Source organism: Dipodascopsis tothii (genome assembly GCF_038497935.1).
Source record: "Dipodascopsis tothii strain CBS 759.85 unplaced genomic scaffold V1510scaffold_8, whole genome shotgun sequence".
Lineage (NCBI taxonomy): Eukaryota > Fungi > Ascomycota > Lipomycetes > Lipomycetales > Lipomycetaceae > Neoaidaea > Neoaidaea tothii.
The window spans coordinates 93,672-110,849 of NW_027117992.1; the positions used below are offsets into that span (position 1 = coordinate 93,672).

General features: G+C 66.1%; 10 protein-coding genes across 10 annotated transcripts; 7 read left to right on the forward strand and 3 right to left on the reverse strand.

Moving 5' to 3' along the window:
• Nucleotides 1–503: 503 nt before the first annotated feature.
• Nucleotides 504–2,607, forward strand: V1510DRAFT_413649 (uncharacterized protein). The gene is made up of 3 exons (XM_066933267.1): nt 504–627; nt 771–1,083; nt 1,117–2,607. Exons 2-3 carry the CDS (start codon nt 796–798, stop codon nt 2,581–2,583), a joined length of 1,755 nt encoding a protein of 584 aa, XP_066790046.1. The 5' UTR covers nt 504–627; nt 771–795; the 3' UTR covers nt 2,584–2,607.
• Nucleotides 2,608–2,715: 108 nt separating this feature from the next.
• On the forward strand, nt 2,716–3,764 carry V1510DRAFT_413651 (uncharacterized protein). The gene is made up of 2 exons (XM_066933268.1): nt 2,716–3,438; nt 3,470–3,764. Exons 1-2 carry the CDS (start codon nt 2,760–2,762, stop codon nt 3,538–3,540), a joined length of 750 nt encoding a protein of 249 aa, XP_066790047.1. The 5' UTR covers nt 2,716–2,759; the 3' UTR covers nt 3,541–3,764.
• Nucleotides 3,553–4,676, reverse strand: V1510DRAFT_442695 (uncharacterized protein; the record flags this gene model as incomplete). The annotated part of the gene is made up of 3 exons (XM_066935653.1): nt 4,155–4,676; nt 4,052–4,122; nt 3,553–4,020 (listed from the first exon to the last, which is right to left on the reverse strand). Exons 1-3 carry the CDS (start codon nt 4,390–4,392, stop codon nt 3,553–3,555), a joined length of 777 nt encoding a protein of 258 aa, XP_066790048.1. The 5' UTR covers nt 4,393–4,676.
• V1510DRAFT_413655 (uncharacterized protein) lies at nt 4,626–6,018 on the reverse strand. Its single transcript, XM_066933269.1, has 5 exons — nt 5,815–6,018; nt 5,711–5,783; nt 5,598–5,677; nt 4,712–5,566; nt 4,626–4,679 (listed from the first exon to the last, which is right to left on the reverse strand). The coding sequence occupies exons 1-5, from the start codon at nt 5,878–5,880 to the stop codon at nt 4,659–4,661; spliced, it is 1,095 nt and encodes a 364-aa protein (XP_066790049.1). The 5' UTR covers nt 5,881–6,018; the 3' UTR covers nt 4,626–4,658.
• Nucleotides 5,656–6,997, forward strand: V1510DRAFT_317665 (uncharacterized protein). The gene has a single exon (XM_066930770.1). It carries the CDS (start codon nt 5,943–5,945, stop codon nt 6,849–6,851), a length of 909 nt encoding a protein of 302 aa, XP_066790050.1. The 5' UTR covers nt 5,656–5,942; the 3' UTR covers nt 6,852–6,997.
• Nucleotides 6,681–7,978, forward strand: V1510DRAFT_413662 (uncharacterized protein). Its single transcript, XM_066933270.1, has one exon. The coding sequence runs from the start codon at nt 6,905–6,907 to the stop codon at nt 7,517–7,519; it is 615 nt and encodes a 204-aa protein (XP_066790051.1). The 5' UTR covers nt 6,681–6,904; the 3' UTR covers nt 7,520–7,978.
• Nucleotides 7,979–8,748: 770 nt separating this feature from the next.
• Nucleotides 8,749–9,847, forward strand: V1510DRAFT_362693 (uncharacterized protein; the record flags this gene model as incomplete). The annotated part of the gene is made up of 4 exons (XM_066931100.1): nt 8,749–9,057; nt 9,090–9,175; nt 9,222–9,352; nt 9,384–9,847. The coding sequence occupies 4 exons, from the start codon at nt 8,749–8,751 to the stop codon at nt 9,845–9,847; spliced, it is 990 nt and encodes a 329-aa protein (XP_066790052.1).
• Nucleotides 9,848–9,966: 119 nt separating this feature from the next.
• On the forward strand, nt 9,967–10,719 carry V1510DRAFT_413666 (mitochondrial 37S ribosomal protein uS8m). Its single transcript, XM_066933271.1, has one exon. It carries the CDS (start codon nt 10,122–10,124, stop codon nt 10,590–10,592), a length of 471 nt encoding a protein of 156 aa, XP_066790053.1. The 5' UTR covers nt 9,967–10,121; the 3' UTR covers nt 10,593–10,719.
• A 354-nt stretch (nt 10,720–11,073) lies between these two features.
• On the forward strand, nt 11,074–14,165 carry V1510DRAFT_413670 (centrosome microtubule-binding domain of Cep57-domain-containing protein). The gene is made up of 5 exons (XM_066933272.1): nt 11,074–11,747; nt 11,780–12,895; nt 12,927–13,401; nt 13,433–13,565; nt 13,597–14,165. The coding sequence occupies exons 1-5, from the start codon at nt 11,433–11,435 to the stop codon at nt 13,847–13,849; spliced, it is 2,292 nt and encodes a 763-aa protein (XP_066790054.1). The 5' UTR covers nt 11,074–11,432; the 3' UTR covers nt 13,850–14,165.
• A 526-nt stretch (nt 14,166–14,691) lies between these two features.
• Nucleotides 14,692–17,169, reverse strand: V1510DRAFT_318534 (uncharacterized protein). Its single transcript, XM_066930772.1, has 3 exons — nt 16,655–17,169; nt 14,862–16,623; nt 14,692–14,805 (listed from the first exon to the last, which is right to left on the reverse strand). The coding sequence occupies exons 1-3, from the start codon at nt 17,148–17,150 to the stop codon at nt 14,799–14,801; spliced, it is 2,265 nt and encodes a 754-aa protein (XP_066790055.1). The 5' UTR covers nt 17,151–17,169; the 3' UTR covers nt 14,692–14,798.
• Between the last annotated feature and the right edge of the window lie 9 nt (nt 17,170–17,178).

Below are 17,178 nucleotides of genomic sequence, written 5' to 3' on the forward strand. Positions count from 1 at the left end.
GCTCCCAAAGAGGCAACACAGGGCCTAGTCGTCTGCCTTGTGGCCGTGGCCACCGTGTGGCCAACGTGATGCGTGTTACAGGCAGTCGTGGTCGGCGACATACAGCAGTGTCGGGCCGGACCGGCCGGTGGTCTGTTGCCGCCGGCGATCGACCGCTCGAGATTGCGGCCAGCAAATTGGCGTGGGCGGAGCATTCGCGGGCAGCCAGGGCTCACTGCCGTGCAGACACAGCGGCCAGCGCAGGCCAGCTTAGACCGCTCAGGCCGCTCAGGCCAGCTCAGGCCAGTTGATTGTCTGGCAGGCTGCGACTGGTGTGCAATCGTACCCGGGACTGTCTCTGCCCGACGGCCTCCTACTCGCTTGCGCGGCCGGCGCTCGCTTACGGACATGGAGCGTAGAGTATGCCGTAGGCTTCTTCTTACCCCTTGGTATCGGGTTAGGGTCTCCCACCAGAATCGCCGTTTTGAGCATTCAATCGTGTCGATAGCGTCATGCGTGCATAACGCGGTCTCGTACGTGCTTGTGCTACTCTGTGTCCTGGCGATCAATCGGCTATTGACTACGAATAGACCGCACGGCCTCTGCGGACAAACTGTGCGACACGTCCTGCCTAGATCGGCATTGTTGGTAAGAACAGCTGCGCCTGTGGCGGTGCGGCCCGTCCGGTCGGACCCGCTGCCGCTGGTCGGACCTGGCCACGCCGACAGCGGCCACAGTCCGAACCTGGGTTCTCTTGCCCTCAACGAGGTCTTGCATGAGCTGACCGTCAGTCCACCTGCACAGAAAGCAGTCACAATGGACGCTGCTGCGGGGTCGACACCCACAACAGAGAGTGCGCCGCCTCCCGCCGCCGGACCCACGGCCGTTGCGGAGGACCCATTGACGCTCGCGACCGCACAGCCCGCCGCAGACAACGTGACCGAGACCGCCAGCGTGCATGAGTACACCGAAGACAGCGACGATGACGCCGACAGTACGGTGCCGGTCGATATCCCGACCCGCCCGTTGTGGTACGTGGTCGTGTTGGCTTTGACGATCGGCGGTCTTCAGCTGTCGTGGTCGGCAGAGTTCTCGCACGGAACGGTACGTGGCCGCTACGAATACTGCTGACGCCAGCCATACCTTATTTCGCTGGGCATGCCTAGGGCATTGATGAGCCTGACGTGGGCCGCCGGCCCTCTATCGGGCGTGATTGTTCAGCCGCTGGTCGGGGCGCTGAGCGACCAGTGCCGGTCGCCGTACGGCCGGCGACGACCGTTTCTGGTGGCCGGGGCGGCCATGACGTCGGTCAGCCTGCTGGCGTTTGCGTGGTCGCGGGACATCGTGCGCGTTGTGACGCTGGGCCACGCGCCGTCGTGGCTCGTCCAGGCTTTTGCCGTCCTCTCGGTGTACTTTCTGGACTTTTCAATTGGCATCGTGCAAGCAGCAGGCCGCGCGTTTATCGTGGACAACGTACCCGTGCACCAGCAGCAGAGCGCTAACGCCTGGGCAGCGATCCTGACAGGCGTCGGCAACATCATCGGGTTCATCCTTGGCTCGCTGGAGCTGCCGCGGCTGTTCCCGTTTCTGGGTGGCACTCAGTTCAAGGGCCTGGCCGCGTTCGCCGTAATCGCGCTGCTGGGCTCGGTCGCGGTCGCGTGTCGGTACGTGTGCGAACAGCCGCTGGCGGCGGACGAGGTCGCCGGCAGCCGCATGACCTTGCGTCAGGCGCTCTCGGTGTCGCTGCGGGCCAACCGGCGGCTGTCGCCGCAGGTACGCAACGTGTGCCGGGCCGAATTCTTTGCGTGGATCGGCTATTTCCCTATGCTGTACTACGTCACAACCTTTGTCGGTGGGATCTACTACCACCAGACCATGGCCGGCCGCGAGGGCCTGCCGCCGCTGTCGACGCCGGCCGAGGACGCTCTGTGGGACGAGGGCACACGGCTGGGTAGTCGCGCGTTACTTGTGTACTCGATTGTGTCGCTGGCGACGAACCTGGTCATGCCGGTCCTGGTCAAGCCGTCGTACGCGCCGAACAGCAAGGCGTGGCTGACGGTTGCGCGCGCGTGGACGCTGTCGCACGGAGTGTTTGTCGTGCTCATGCTATCGACGTTTTTTGTGCGGTCGGTCGGCCAGGCAACGGTGATCGTGGGGCTGCTGGGTGCGGTCTGGGCGCACGCGCTGTGGGCGCCGTACGTGCTCATTGCCGAGGACATTGCCGAGACCAAGTTCGATCTGGCGGCGTCGGCCAAATACGAGACCGATCCGGGCATTGTCATGGCCGTGCACAACGTGTACGTGTCGCTACCGCAGGTGGTCAGTTCAGTCGCCATCAGCGTGCTGTTTTTCCTGCTTGGGCCGCTGGTAGCGTCGCGTGCGGCACTGGCCGATGCGACCGTATACCTGTTCGTGCTGGGCGGTGCTACGGCGATTGTTGCTGCGGTAGTGTCGTTGCGCGTGCGCGCCCTGGGCGCGGCCCCGGCTAGCTACGACAGCCTGCCGGATGACGCCGCGCCGGGGCTGTTTGTGCGGCCGGCACCGAGCCTGTTTGACCACGAGGATGGCCACCACGGCGACGGTGACGGTGACGGCGACGACTAGTCTATAGAAACTCTTTGCCCTGTAGCCGTCCGCGTCGGTGCCCGCGACCCGACCCGCGGTCTGACCCGCGACCCGTGGGGACCCATGACCCAACCCGTGGCGACCCGCTGCGACCCGTCGTGCCGGATCGCGCTCGTTTCGGCATTCCTGCGGGTACCGTCCCGACGCTGACCCGTATGGCCGTCGCGCGTGGTGCGTCACGCCGCTGGGACACTGCGCCGGCCGGAAAACACCTGCCGCCAGTTGCCGGCCACGATCATCCAGCCGACGCCGCAACAAAGCCGAAGACGAAGCCACAACGCAGCCGGCGACCCTACAGAGCACGAGAGCCACGGACGCGGCTTCGTACCACAATGAGTCAATCGGACCGGATAGACTACGCCACGATCGAGGACGTGCTCGAGCTGATGGCCCGCGACGCGGCCACCGCCAACGGCGGCCGCGTCGGAGAGCCACGGCTGGCGCCCGGCGCCGACGCGGCCGCAGCCGAGGCAGCGCTGATGGAGTACGATCTGGCGGCCGCGGAGGAGAACGCGTCGCGCGGGTCGTTTGAGTCGTACAGCAGCTCGAGCAGCTCGAGCTCGTCATCGTGCCACAGCCTGGACGACATCTCTAGCCGCCGCCGCGGACTCGTGCCGGCCGGGCCCAAGCGGCCAGCGATGCCGGACCTGCGGTTCGAGCAGGCGTATCTAGCATCGCTCGAGACGGCGCAGGGCTCGGCCGTGGGCGTGGCCGCCATCACGCTGCGGGACCAGGTCGTGATCCCATTTGCGCAGGGGTTCCTGTGGGCGTTTGCCATGATCGGCTTCCGCACGTGGAAGGCGCGGTCGAGCGAGAACGGGGCCGAGGTCGGCGGTAAGTGCGGCACAGAGCGAGCTGACTCCAGCCATGGTCCGTCAGTTTGTGCGTGGGCTACGGTACCGGCTCGGCCGGGCGCTGGACGAAATGCTGGCGTAGATTGTATGTACATCAATGGGAAGCGTTCCACGCGACGCAGTCGGCGAACCGCACGAGCGACCCGCCGAAGATATCGAGCGCGCTCCCGAACGTGAGATCGACCTGGCCCTGGCTGAGCCGGTCGACGAGCTCTAGGTCGGCCAGGCTGGCCGCGCCGCCGGCGTACGTCACCGGCAACGGCGACCACTGCGCCAACGCGGCCACCAGGTCCGCGTCAATGCCCTTGCAGAGACCCTCGACGTCCGCGGCGTGCACGAGGAACTCGGAGCAGTACTCGGCCAGCGCCGAAAGCGTGTCGGCCGAGATCGCTGTGTCTGTGAGAGTCTGCCACTTGTCCATGGCAACGATCCACTGGCCGTCAGCCTGGCGCCGGCAGCTGAGGTCGATCACCAGCCGGTCCTTGCCGACGGCCGTCCGTAGAGCCTCCAGCCGCGCCCGGTCGAGTGCAGCGCCGGGGAAGAGATAGGAGGTGACAATGACCTGCTGTCAGCACGCGCTGGTGGTTCCGTACCTTGCTGGCTCCGGCCGCGATCCAGCCGGCTGCGTTCTCGGCCGTGATGCCGCCGCCGATCTGGAGCCCATCTGGCGTCAGCTCCGCCGCGCCCGCCACATACCTGGCCACGCCGCCAGCGCCTGCCGGGCAGCCTCGTCACAGCCCGGGCCGAGCTTGATGACGTGCGCGCCGGTGACGTTGTGGTCCTTGTAGAGCGTCGCAAAGTAGTCCGACGGATGCTCGGCCACGAAGTTGGTCTTGAGCTCGACACCCTCGACGTCCGTGTCGGCGAGCGTGCCGCCGACGATCTGCTTAACCTGGCCCTTGTGGATGTCGATGCAGCCTTTGAAGCGCGTCATGGTCGTTGATGGCCTGGATGGCCAGTTCGTGCGGCGCGAAAATTTTGGGTGGGCGGGAGATTTGGCCGCCGCGGCCAACTCTCGTCCCGCGACACAGAATCGACGGTCGCGAAGGCGGCTCGCACAGCGCCAAACGGGCTGGATGGGCCCAGTGGCGGCAGCACCGTGGCCGGCGGCCGCCGGCCGATCGGGCCACGTGTCTACGGGCGCGCCGCAGCGCCGGCACCGCTGGCTACACGGATTAAATCACATTGGCTACAAAACAATCACTCGTCGTCTTCCTCGCCCTGGGGTCAGCCACGTCGTGCGCCACACTCACGTTGTCAAACAGAAAGTTCGCCGCCACGTCCTCGTTCTTGTCGCAGGCAAAGTAGGCCTGGATCACAGCCTGGCGGTTGAAGCCCAGGCTGCACAGGCGGTCGATCGCGGCCGACTCCTCGGCAGTGACCTCGATCTGGGTAACGCCGCGGCCAGGCAGCGCACCCGCGCCCTCGTCGTCCAGGCCCTCGGCCAGCAGCTGGACAAACGCGTCAGGGTTGGAGTTTATCAGCGTCGCCAGCTGCGGGTTGGTCTGGGCGACCTGGTGCAGCACCGGCTCGAGCATCTGGGGCTGCTGGCGGATGAGCTCACGCAGCTGCTGGAACTGCGGGCTCGAGCGCAGAAAGTCAAAGCCAGACGCGGCCGGCGCGCCGGCGTCGGCGCCGGGGCTGCGCGTGGCCTGGGCGGCCGCTTCAAACAGGTTGACGCCGCCGTCGACCACGTCATCGTCGCCGGCGGTGGCGCTGGTTGTGTTGGTCGCGGGCGAGGCCGCCGGCGAGGCGCGCGCTTGGTCCTGCTGCAGGTGCTCCGGGATGCCAGTCAGCAGGTAGTCAACGGCGCGGTCCGGGTTGTTGAACGCGGCGCGCATGGCCGCCTCGACGTCCTCGCGCGCGTAGCCCATCTCGATCATGTTGTCGACCGCGGCCTGGCGGCCTGACCCGGTCGAGAACGCCGAGGGATCGTTAAAGCCGGACGAGACCTCGGGCGTCGGCGTGGCCGGCACCGGCACGGCGGCCGCAGCGGGCGCGGCCGACACAGCCGCGGCAGCGGGCGCGGGCGCGGGCGCGGCCGGCGTCGGCGCGGCGGCCGACACCTGCGCGGCCGGCGTCGACGGCGCAGCGGGCGCGGGCCGGGGCTGGAGTTAGCATGCCCGTGCGCTCAGGTACCTTCGAGACCATGCACACCACAAAGTCCTTCTCCTTGATGCTGTACGACTCGACTGTCCGCTCGTCTGCCAGGATCTTGCCTGCGCGTCAGCCACGCTCGCCTGTCCACGTACCCGAGTAGATGAGCTTCTGCAGCCCAGCCTCCCACCCGGTCTCCTTCTCGATCACCTCCTTCACGGTGCGGATCTGCGTCAGCGTGCGCGCCGGACGCCCTTACCGAGTCCGACGGATCGACCTCGACCGTCCACTTTCTCTGCTTGAGATCCTTGAGCGTCAGCTGCATCTTGATTCTGCGGTGACGATGCGTCGGTGTTCGGCTACTGCGTGTCTGGCCCTGCTGCGCGGATGCGGCGGAAGACGATGGCTGGTTGGCGACTGACGGCGGCTTGCTTCCGCTGTCTGATCGTGTTCCAAGGGCTTCTCGTAGCAAAAAAAGTCGCGATAGTTGGAAACGTGGTGGTGCCTTGGCATAACCGTCGCGCCACGCGGCGGGCACGAGACCCTCGCAGTCGCAGCCGCTGCGCCGCCGATGGTGGGCGCCGCCCGCAGTCCACGGACGGACGCCGGGCGCTGCCGGCCGTCCCATTCGGCCGCAGGCGGCTGGCGGGCACGGAGACGGCCGCGGGCGGTGGCTCCAGCGATACGCACCGCCGCGCGCACCGCCGCAGCACCGCTCCGCCACCCCACCTCAGCCACCCGTCTCTACCAGCTTGTCGCCGCCACCACCGCCATCGCCGCTACGCACGGTCGCGGCAGACCGCCCTGGCTGCGGCGCGAGACTGCGCTGGATTGGTCGCGGCCCCGCAGCGCTGCAGTGGCGCGACCGCGGGCGCCCTACAACGGATGTGCCTGAGTGGCGGTGCGCGTGTGCCATGTGGCGCAAGGTACCGTCGATCAGCGTCCTGGCAGCCTCTACTGGCCGCCGCAGCCAGCAGGCCACATGTTCAACGCCGCCAGACGTGGCTGGCCGCAGTGAGACCAACATGTCGCCAACAGGTCAGCGGCAGTCAGGCGGCAGGCCGCCAGCGCAAGGCCTCTCGTGGCCGGCCGCCTGGCTGTAGCCGCGGGCGGGGTCGCCTGTGGCGACAAAGCTGCCGCGCGGGCACTGCCAGACTGCCCGGCGCCACCGCCAGCAACGGCCGTGGTTGGCCACGGCTGATACGGCCGGCCGGCCTCGGCTTGCTGTGTGATATGCCTGTTGTCTACCTACCAGGGGTGTGCACATGTGTACACCGCACATTTTGCCTGATCTAGGTCGCCGGCGGGTCCGCAAGACACCGTTCAGGCAATGAGGCAATGGCCGTTGCATGGCCGTGCGTGCCATTGGTTTATGCAGGCTGCCGGCGCCTGGGGTCTTTGGGCCATTAAGCCTAAGGCCATTGGCGCCATGGGGTGACTGCAGTGTACGCGTGGTTACTGACGTGTCACCGGAGAACACCAGAGCGCCACGCAGCGGTGACCATTTAAGCGTAAGGATTGTGGCGTCTTGGGTGACGTACGCGACCACTGCAGGTCACTGGCGACCGCGACAAGCGATCCGTAGCAGATGTCGAGTCGAAACAGAGCCAAATCACGACAAACGGAGGTATGCGCAAATGAGAACAGGCCCTTGCGGGAGTCGGCGGGACGGTCGCGAAGCACGGCGCGGCCGGCGCTACCGCGACCTGCAGCGGACCTTGCGGTCGACTGGGCCCTGCATTCGCGGCGACCCGTCGTTGCCGCTCGCGGCTGCTGGTAAGCCAGACAGCCGCCGCGGTTGCCGCACTGACAAACACCGACTGCACTGGCAGGGGTGGCACCCTGTGTGGGAGAGCGGTCTGTCGCTGCGGACCTTACACCGGGGTCTGGACGCAAACGCAGTCGCCCCGCAGGCCGATCGGCGGCGGCCATCGAGCAACGCGGCCGCCAGCGGCAGACGCTGACGGCGCGCTTGGCGGGCCGGGCCGGTGGCGGCCCGCCAGACGTTGCCCACCGCTGGCGCGAGCGTTGCTGACTGTGGGCGCGTCTGATCCAGAGCCATGGAAGCGGCGTCGCACAAGGCCGCGGCCGCGCGACTTTAGGCCCACTGCCGTTCGCGGCCACAATGCCCACCAGAGTCCGGCGCGATCACAGAAGACTGTCGATGCCGAAGAAGGGCCGGCAGCCGAGCGCACAGGCGTACGCCAACGTAGGCGGCTCCTGTCGCGGCGGCCAGCGCGCACTCTGTACGTGGCCGCGTAGCAGACCGCTGGCCAGCCGCCGATGGCTGCCGGACGACCGGAGTCTTGGGCAGGCCAGCCGACTGGGCCTTTGCGGCGCGCGCGGCGCGCCGCATGCGGGCAGCGCAGCGCGTTGCCACGGCAACGATCCGGCGCGCTGGGCGTCGCCGGTCTGCCGCGGGGCGTTGCGGCCGCGCCGTACGCGGCTGCGCTCGGGCAGGGCGCTGCCGTCCGCGTTGCCGGCACGCGGCCGCGACGCGCGCCAAGTGATGGGCCAGGGCAACGGCGCGGTCAGCCGTCGCTAGCGCCCGGCGGGGGCTAGCGCACGCTGGCGCGCGCAGAGGCGGCGCGCTAGGCGACCCAAGCAGTCGGTCCGTGCCGTATTGGCGCGCCCCGTTACACCAACGACTCCGGGTGAGACACAAATCCCCTGGCCGTGGAGACCGGGTTGGGAGCAGCACGGGCTAGGATCGGACCAAGGCGGGTCTGGCGAGCACAGGTGGCGCACGCGGGCGTCCGGCCAGGCGTGAGGGGGGGCGTGCGTAACCGGATTGGCTGCCGACGGTCACCCGAGCACGCGTCGTGTCACAGGCCGGACAGGCTGCGGACGCCCACAACGCGTCCGTGCGGTCAGTCGAGGATGTGCATGGCCTGGTGGGCACAGCTCCAGGAGCCGGACGCGGGGAGCCGGCGGCCAGGCGCCGGCGCCGGGCGCGAGGTTGGCACGGGCTGGCCACCGTGCTGGTCGAGCGAATGTTTGGTACGGTCGCGGCTGTGACCGCGGCCTTCTGGCGGCTTCCTGACACTGCGCTTGGTAGACCGGGGTCTCCTGACCCGGTGCGGCGCGCTTCGCGGCCAGTATCACACGCGTTCCTCGCCGCTCTTCTATTCTGTCTCGCGTCCTCTGCTCTTTCACTGATTCGCGAACACACACACCTACAGTGCCCACAACCATGAGCTTCAACGTCCTCAACGCCGTGCTGTCGTCGGTGGCCGGCAACGCGGCCACGCAGGTGCACTACTTCTTGCGCGGATACCTGTACTCGAACTTCCTCGACCCCGAGATCGACGTTGTCCTGATCACGGGCGGATGCAGTGGCCTGGGTGAGGCGCTGGTCCACCGGCTGCGCGCCAAAAAGATCCCCGTGGTCGTGCTGGACGTTGCCGAGCCGGCAGAGGCGATCGAGGGTGTCCGCTACTTCAAGGTCGACATCTCGGCGCGCGACGAGGTCGTCGAGGTCGCCCGCGTCATCAAAGAGGAGGTGCGCGACGACACCGACAAGACTGACAACAGATCGGCGAGGTGACCGTGCTGGTCAACAACGCGGCCATCACGCACGGCAAGACGCTGCTCGACCTGTCGTTCGAGGAAATCGAGAAGTATGTGCGCACGCGCGCACGCGCGCCCGGCCCTGCTGACCGCCAGGACCATCGACGTCAACCTGATCTCGCACTACTACACCATCAAGCTGTTCCTGCCGGGCATGCTCAAGCTCCAGCGCGGCTACATCGTTACGGTCTCGTCCGTGCTCGGCTTCGTCGGTCCGGCCAAGCTCGGTAAGTCGAGCGCGTGCGCGGCTGACCCTAGGCGCCTACGCCGCCTCCAAGGGCGGTCTCCTCTGCCTGCACGACACGCTCACGTACGAGGTCGGCCCTAGCGCCAACTCAAGCGCCGGCATCCGCACTCTGCTGCTGGCCACCGGCCAGCTCTCCACCACGCTCTTCCACGGTGTACGCACGCCGTCGCGGGTCTACGCGCCCGTCCTCAGCCCGGACATTGTCGCCGACCGGCTCATGCTCGCGCTCGACCGCGGCGAGCAGGGCAAGGTCACGCTGCCGACGTACGCGCGCTTCATGCCGCTGATCCGCATGCTGCCCCGCCGCATGTCGAGAATAGTACGCTACTGGTCCGGCATCGACACCGGCATGAACTCGTACCTGTCGGACGACGCCGACCTGGCGGGCGTGGCCGTCGCCCGCGACGGGCCCGAGCCTGTCGCGCCGGCCGCGCCCGAGCTCGTGGTCTCGACCGCCGACGCCGGCTCCGCCTAGCCGCCGCGCGCCCTCAAAAGTGCCTGTTTTTCCGGCCCGGCCCCGACTATATTTTATTTGCTATAAGGCTAGCACCGGTCATGTCTGAATGTAATGTCTTGTCTGTCTCTGCCTCTCACGCCGGGTAACACCGTAGTTCGCGCCGCATGACCGCGCCCGCCGGGTAAGCGCAATTCTGCGCCGTGGCATATCTGTCACGCCCCCGCGGTCTCTTGGGAAAATTTTACGTCGGCGCTGCTGCTCTCTCATCCGTTGATATCGTCCCCCGGTCACCATGTCGCTGGTTCATCTGAGTAACGTGTGCTCGCACCTGCAGAACGTCTCTGCCGCCCGGCTTCCGGTGACGTCTATTCCGTCGACCAAGCTCCACCTGCAGGTTGCGCTCGGTCTCTACCGCCAGGGCTTCATTTCGTCCGTCAGCCGCGGCTCGACCACTGGCCCCGACGAGACCTACGTGGCCACGACGCCCGAGAACGTGGCGACTCGTCGACTGTGGCTCGGGCTCAAGTACCACAACATGCAGCCCGTACTCAAGAAGATGGAGCTCATTTCGAAGCCGTCCCGGCGGGTCTGGTTTAACTGCAGCGACCTCGAGAAACTTGTCAGCGGCCGCGACGCCAACTTCGTCAAGCAGCTACTGCCGGGCGAGGTCATGTTCTTGCGCACCGACAAAGGTCTCTTTGAGATCCGCGAGGCCGTGGAGAAACGCATTGGCGGCGAGCTGCTGTGCCGCGCCCGTAGCTAAGCTCGGCCGGTTGTTCCTGTATATATCACCTGGCCGCCGCCTGCATGCAACTGCGGCGGCCGTCTGTACTTTAATTATCATTGACTAATTGGATCTGGCGCGCGCGCTGGCGACATAAACAATTGAACGTTGGGGGGCCGGCACATCTACGGCTCGTGTGACTCTCGCGCCGCACCGGCCAGAGCTTCTGCTCTGTAGGCGTGGCTGGTGCAGCGCACAGTCAGCGGCTGAGGTGGCGCGCAAGGTTCCTGACCAGGCCGTGCGGCTCGGGACCGAGTCCCGCGCGACTCGTGTTCGCGCAGTGGCTGCCCGCACGACTTTTGGCGCACGTGCGGTCCGCCGTGCGGCTCGTGCGGCTCGAGAGACTCGCTGCCTGCGACTCGCGCCGCCTGTGCGTGCCGGCGGCTCGGTCACCTGACAGTTGCCATGGCAACGCGCGCGCCCATCAACAAACACCGCGCAAGTTCCGACGCGCTGCCTGCTCTGGTCCTTCTGGTCAACCTCACCCAGAACCAGTTTCGACCGTTCAGGCGTCCACGTCCCCCCTGCGCCCGCCGCTGTCGGATCCTTGCCGCCAGCATCGATCTGGTATGTCACACCCGCCCCGGCGTCCCGCGGTGCCGCGCGCGCGCGCCCCCCTGTCTAACGGTGTCTAGAAGACTCAGCACAAAACAATCAAACAGCCGCCTGTTCCGGCCGTTTCCGGCCCGTCCGTGGCTTTTTCGCGGTCCGCGCTTGCCTGTGGCCCTCGGCTGCCTGAAATCACGCGTCGACCCGCGCGCGGATTTCCAGGATCGCGTCTCTGCCCGCCCCAGACCGTGTCCTCCGTGAGCCGACTATATGCCCGCAGATCTGATGAACGACGCGCGCTCCCGGCGCACCGACCTCGAGCGCCGCCTCGAACGCGATTTGGACGACCTTGATCTGGCCAGCCCGGCGTCGCCGGCGACGTCGGCGTCCTCGAGGTCGTCGCGGTTCCTGCGCGACGACGGCGACTTGTCACAGGAGTTTCTCAACTCCAAGATCGACGTGCCACAGCTGTTCTCGTACATGGACGACGACCTTGAGGCACGGATGAATGCGAGCCTGGCGAGCGAAGCGTCGACAGTCGATAGCATCGAGCTTGGGCGTGCCAAGCACGTCGGCTCTCCGGATGTAAGTTCGCCGTTCAGCGCGTCTGACCGTAGCTCGGCTTCACCGACACGTCGCTGGCGTCGTTCCGGAAGGTGTCGCAGCGCGACATCAAAGAGACGCGCAAGCATGATCCGTTTTCGCCCGCGATCGACCACAGCTTCTTCACGCCCGGCAACCGCAACAAGCCGTACGCGGCCGAAAGCACCCGGCGGCAAAACAGTCCGTTCGACAAGCGATACGGCAGCCTCGGCAAGCGCAGCGCCAGCCATCAGGTCCGTAGCAACAACGCGACCGAGTTCCCGCGCACGTTCACGAACCCGCAGGACTTTATGAAGAAGTTCAGCGAGAACGAAAAGTCGGCGCGCAAGCCGTCGGCGGCCAAGGCTGCGGCCGCGGCGCTGGCCGCGACCGTCAACGACAAGGCGTTCGAGTTTTCGGGGCCGTCGCCGGTCGGCAGCGACGCCACGCCGACCCGGCTCAGCTTCCGGATACCGGACATGACTGGGATCTCGTCGCTGATGGAGGATGAGGACGACCGACTCGGTAAGGTGCAGCTGCACAAGCCGATCAAGTCGATCTCGGTCTCGGACAGTGATCAAGAGATCCTGGAGGCGCTACGGACGTTGCGGGACCGCGTGCAGCAGCTCGAGCGTAAGAACGCGGCCTACAAAGCGACGACGGCCGAGCTCGAGGCCAGCCTGCGCCAGGCCAAGGCAGAGTTCGAGCACGAGCATCGCAAGACGATCATGCTCGAGCAGAAGCTGGCGCTCGTGCAGCGTGACGTCCAGACCAGCAAGAACTCGGTCGACCGCGAGAAGGTGATGCGGTACCTCGAGAAGGAGAAGGCTGCGTGGGAGGAGAACACGGCCGAGCTGCGGTCCAAGGTCGACAGCTTGCAGCAGAAGGTGACGGCGCAGTCGCGCGAGCAGCGCCAGCTCGAGGACGACCGCGACGAAGCCATCCGGTCGCTGTCCAACACGCTCGACGAGCTCAACGCGGCCAAACGCCAGAACGCGCAGCTCAAGGACGAGCTGGCGGACCTCAAGAGCCGCGTCGGCCGCAAGCTGGCCGCGCGTGAGGCCAAAGAGCGCGTGCACCGCCAGCTGAACCGGATTCCGGGCAACAACTACCAGCAGAAGGACATCTTCGACCAGACCTCCGAGGCCGAGGTGAGTACGTCGCCGACGGCGCTGACGGCAGTCTGAGGAGGAGGAGGAGCCGCCGACGCGTTCGCGCCGGGCAGCCAAAGCGCCGAAACAAAAGCCACGGTCGCGCGAGCGCGCGTCCAAGAAGAGCCGATCCAAGAAAATCGGCCAGCGCGCGGCCGTGTTCGAGGACCCGTCGCCGGCTGAGTCGGACGCGTCCGGCTCACTCGAGGACTACGGTGACGGCTACCTGAGCGCGTCCGAGGAGGAGGCCACGGACACAAGCGCAGACGCGACCGACGAGACCGGCGACGTGCTCCGGCCAAGCCGCCGCGCGGTTAACAAGGCCAACACGGAGCCGGCTAAGTCGAAGACCAAGTCAAGGCCGGCCAAGTCCGGCGCAGTCGCGCAGGACCAGACAATTCCTAAGCTGCGGGTGAACGTCCAGCGGATCCTGGACACGCTATCGCAACACAACCCGACCGTGTGCTCGATCTGCTCGCGCCGGCGCGGCTTCAAGCAGGCGTACCGTAAGTGAACGGCCGGGCGTGCTGACCGAAGAAACCCCCCAGAAGGAGAACCGGCGCGACGACGACTGGGCCGACGAGGACTCGGTACGGCCGGCGGTGGCGCCGCAGACGGCCGTAACTTCGATCATCAAGCAGATCGAGGACGAGTTCAAGCATCTCAAGCTGTAAGTGCCATCGCGGGCGCGCTGACGCCAGCCAATACCACTCCGCCGTGACCAAGTACGAGCAGCTGGACCCGTCGATCGGCAAGCGCAAGCGCAAGACGCTTGTTCAACGCATCAAGGAGCTCACCGAGGAGCTCGAGAGCAAGGCCGACCAAATTTACTCTCTCTACGACGTGCTGCACGCGCCGGCCGACGACAACACGACCATGTTTGGCGGCTGCCAGGCCGACGACGACAACCTGACCAAGAATCTGCTCGGCCGCCACACATGGATCAACATCTGACAGGAATATTCATTCAGGGACTAGGGAGTGCATGTGGAGCTCGGATCGGGAAGCATCCCATTATAGTTGAGAGCAGCGGCGCCGCGCTGCTCGCGGTTTCGTTGGCACGTCTACTGTTCGTTGTGTGATAGCAAAATACATGATTTCTCAGATGTGGTCCGAGAAACGAGCACGCACGGTACGCGCAGCGGAGCTGCTGTCCGGCATGTCAAAGATCGGACATTTATCTGGGAGCGCGGCCGAGGCCGGGCCGGACGACCGGTGAGCTGGACGAGTCCGCGGCCGCCCGACGCCTTTGCTCCGTCGTTCTGGCGAACGTAGGTCCAAAGTGCCGTTATGCGATCTATATACAACCAAAACGCAATGGGCGTGAGTGCACGATCCGAGGGGGAAGCACCATCGACGAGTTACTACCAACGACCGTCAGATAGCCGCAGCACGGCACTGCCCTCGATGGATTTGCTGCAGACGCTGTCGTATTGCTGCGAACCTCCAGCAGGACGCCGCCAAAGGTAGCTGGTGTTCAGTGTCGTGCTGCCCACAAAGCGCCAACCTGGACGGAGTAATTGCCGGGGCACCACGCTAGATGCGCCGTGTAGTCGCGCAAGTTCTGGCGGTGACTCTGTCGAGCATCTGCTCCTCGGAAAGATTTACATACCGAGCAACCATATAGCCGCAGTTGTATTAGCTGCAACCATATAGCCGCAGCCATATAGCCGCAGTCGTATAGCCGCATGACGCCATACACCCCATAGCCGCGTGCACTCACGCTTGTCTCTGCTGAATCCGTGCGGCCTTGAACCGACTAATCTTGAGCACCTCGCCGTTTTCGTCCAGGGGAACGTACTCCTGCTCCTCGGGCTTGATGCTGTAGCCACCCTCGCGGTCGATCATTTTCTGGCGCAGCCGGTGGTAGGCCATTTTGATCTGCTTGGAATGGATGTCGTGGTCATAGTCTATGTCGTCGTCAATATCGTACTCGTCTGACGATTCGTGGTCGTCGGCAGCGTACCCGTCGGTGGGGGCCGCAGTCAAGTTGCGGGGTGTCGCCGTGGGCTTGAAAGGCCGCTCAAAGACCGACTCGGAAAGGATGGGACGCTTGGAATCTTCGTCGTCGTCCTCGTCGGCGGGTGCGGTGGGCGTCGCGGTACTGGTAGACGGCTTGGCGACGGCAGCAGAGGCTGCCGCCTCGGCGATGGTCAGGATCTCCGAGTGGAAATCGCCGGCGCGAGCCTTGCCTTTGTCGCTTTTGGAGGCAGCGTGGCGCGCAGCAGCGGTGGCACGACCGGGAGCGGTCGGAGTCTTGCGGCGTGGCCGCTCGACGATGGCGCTATTGGTCGGCGCGCGCTCGACGACGTTGGTAGTCGTCGGCGGACGTTCTATGACGTCGGCAGTCGTCGATGGGCGCTCGACGACGTTGGTAGACGGACGTTCCACAACATTGGTGGTCGTCGCGCGCTCGACCACGTCAGTTGTTGCTGGCCGCTCTACCACGGCACTGGAGGCGGTCGACCGCCCGGCCACAGCGCTGGGCGACCGTTCGGCCACGCTGGCGATCACCGGTGGCCGCTCGACCACACTCGCCGTGACCGACCGTTCGGCCGCATTCTTGACCATTGGCAGCTTGCCTATGACCGGCCGCATGCTCGGCCGCGGTCGGTTCGAGTCGTTCCGGCTAGCCTTGAACAGCGACTCTTTTTTAGGCGTTGGCTTGAGGATCGGCTTGGCCGGGCCCTTGCGCTCCATAACGGTCTCAGAGAGTAGTGGCTGCTTAGACTCGATCGTAGGCGATTCTGGCGGCGAGTCAGGTTCCGGAGGCAGCTGAATACCATTGCCGATGGGTTCACCGGTCGTCGGATCGATGATCTCCGACCGGAAGCCTTCCAGCGAAAAGCTCTCCGCGGGCGAAGCCATCCGGACGGGCTCCGGCTTGGCTCCGGGGCTGGCCAGAGATTTGGTCGGCTCCGCTGGTTCGGCCTCGGCCTCGGCCTTCACCCAGGCCTCACGCGTCCGCAGCCGCTGCTGCACAGAAACTGGGAACAGCGAGCCGCGCGTGCGGCCGTACTCGTCCTCGTCCTCTTCGCCGTCATCATCCGAGTCCTCCCAACTGTCCTCGTCCTCATCGCCTCGCAGGTCCCACGACAGCATTTCGTCCGTGATCTCAAACTCGAGTTCCTCCTCCTCCTCTTCCTCGTCGTCGGCAGGCTCGTCCATCTCACGTGCGATCTGCTCGATCTCGAGCATTTGTTTGGTCAGGTCCTTGTCGGACGCGCTACCGGCCGCCTTGCCAACGGCTCGCGGCGGCAGTTTGTTGTCAAAGTACGACGCTTCGTGTTCAGACGCAAACCGCACTGTTTTGGCCGATGGCCGCGCCTTTTTGGGCCGCGGCGACGGCTCCGGCGCCGGCGCCGGCTTGTCTGTTTTGATGCTCAGTCGTAGGCTGTCCGCGCGGACAATCTGGCCCTGGACGTGCGGTCGGGAAGGGCCAGACACGGGCGTTTCTTTCGCTGGCGCGGACCCGGGCGCAGTCGCGGCGGTCACAGCGGCTACAGCGGCCGCAACCGCCGCCCCGGCGGCTGTGGCATTGGCCGCCGTCTCAGCAGCCTCGCCCTCAGCGACAGCCTCGGTGCCCGTCTCCGCAGCCACATCCGTAGCCGAACTCGAACCCGCCTCTGCAATCGCGCGCGCGCCCTCCGCGGCCTTGCGGATCCGTTCCAAATGCTCCGCCGCCATTTTCTCCAGCCCCGTCGACCGCTGAGGGACCACCTGGGCGTCTGCCGTCAGCTAGATCCTTCGTCCACGTACCCAACACGTTGCCGTCTTCGTCCAGATCCTCACGGATGTCCATGAACGGCATGCCCTCCTCGTTATACATGGCCTCAGGCTCCTCGGCCACGTCCAGCTTGGTCTGCCGTTCCTGCAGTGCAGCTACCTGCTCGCGCATCTTCTTGGCGCTCTCGGCCAGGGCGTTTGCCCGGCTGCCCGCGTGCTGCGACGCCTGGAACGCCGACTGGTCCGCGAACAGCTTGTCGCCGAGAAACACGCTCACCGCATTTGTCGATCGAACCGTTCCCGGCACCAGCGCCCGTGTACCGACCGGGATCATGACGCTCCGGGTGAGCTGTTGAGGATATTCAGCCAGCGTCCGCTCCAGCTGGGCGTACTCGGCCGCCGAGGCCTCCAGCCGGCCTGCCTGATCCTGCAGGCTTTCGATCGTCGCCTGCAGCCGTGCGCCATACGTCTGCAGCAGGTCGGCCGCGGCCGACCCGTCTGCGCCTGATGGCTCTGCGTCTGCGGACATGCTGCTTGGTAGAGCTGGCCGCGGGCGG

What these genes read in the sequence shown, in the direction of transcription:
- V1510DRAFT_318534 (XM_066930772.1), bottom strand. Translation starts at nt 17,150, where the DNA reads ATGTCCGCAGACGCAGAGCCATCAGGCGCAGACGGGTCGGCCGCGGCC. An exon ending in CGAAGACGGCAACGTGTTGG is followed by an intron (nt 16,624 to 16,654) that starts GTACGTGGACGA and finishes AGCTGACGGCAG; the next exon opens with ACGCCCAGGTGGTCCCTCAG.
- V1510DRAFT_413655 (XM_066933269.1), bottom strand. Translation starts at nt 5,880, where the DNA reads ATGCAGCTGACGCTCAAGGATCTCAAGCAGAGAAAGTGGACGGTCGAG. An exon ending in AGGTCGATCCGTCGGACTCG is followed by an intron (nt 5,784 to 5,814) that starts GTAAGGGCGTCC and finishes ACGCTGACGCAG; the next exon opens with ATCCGCACCGTGAAGGAGGT. An exon ending in GCAGAAGCTCATCTACTCGG is followed by an intron (nt 5,678 to 5,710) that starts GTACGTGGACAG and finishes GCTGACGCGCAG; the next exon opens with GCAAGATCCTGGCAGACGAG.
- V1510DRAFT_413666 (XM_066933271.1), top strand. Translation starts at nt 10,122, where the DNA reads ATGTCGCTGGTTCATCTGAGTAACGTGTGCTCGCACCTGCAGAACGTC.
- V1510DRAFT_413670 (XM_066933272.1), top strand. Translation starts at nt 11,433, where the DNA reads ATGCCCGCAGATCTGATGAACGACGCGCGCTCCCGGCGCACCGACCTC. An exon ending in CGGCTTCAAGCAGGCGTACC is followed by an intron (nt 13,402 to 13,432) that starts GTAAGTGAACGG and finishes TGCTGACCGAAG; the next exon opens with AAACCCCCCAGAAGGAGAAC. An exon ending in GAGTTCAAGCATCTCAAGCT is followed by an intron (nt 13,566 to 13,596) that starts GTAAGTGCCATC and finishes CGCTGACGCCAG; the next exon opens with CCAATACCACTCCGCCGTGA.
- V1510DRAFT_413662 (XM_066933270.1), top strand. Translation starts at nt 6,905, where the DNA reads ATGGCCGTGCGTGCCATTGGTTTATGCAGGCTGCCGGCGCCTGGGGTC.
- V1510DRAFT_413651 (XM_066933268.1), top strand. Translation starts at nt 2,760, where the DNA reads ATGGCCGTCGCGCGTGGTGCGTCACGCCGCTGGGACACTGCGCCGGCC. An exon ending in GAACGGGGCCGAGGTCGGCG is followed by an intron (nt 3,439 to 3,469) that starts GTAAGTGCGGCA and finishes AGCTGACTCCAG; the next exon opens with CCATGGTCCGTCAGTTTGTG.
- V1510DRAFT_413649 (XM_066933267.1), top strand. Translation starts at nt 796, where the DNA reads ATGGACGCTGCTGCGGGGTCGACACCCACAACAGAGAGTGCGCCGCCT. An exon ending in CAGAGTTCTCGCACGGAACG is followed by an intron (nt 1,084 to 1,116) that starts GTACGTGGCCGC and finishes TGCTGACGCCAG; the next exon opens with CCATACCTTATTTCGCTGGG.
- V1510DRAFT_317665 (XM_066930770.1), top strand. Translation starts at nt 5,943, where the DNA reads ATGCGGCGGAAGACGATGGCTGGTTGGCGACTGACGGCGGCTTGCTTC.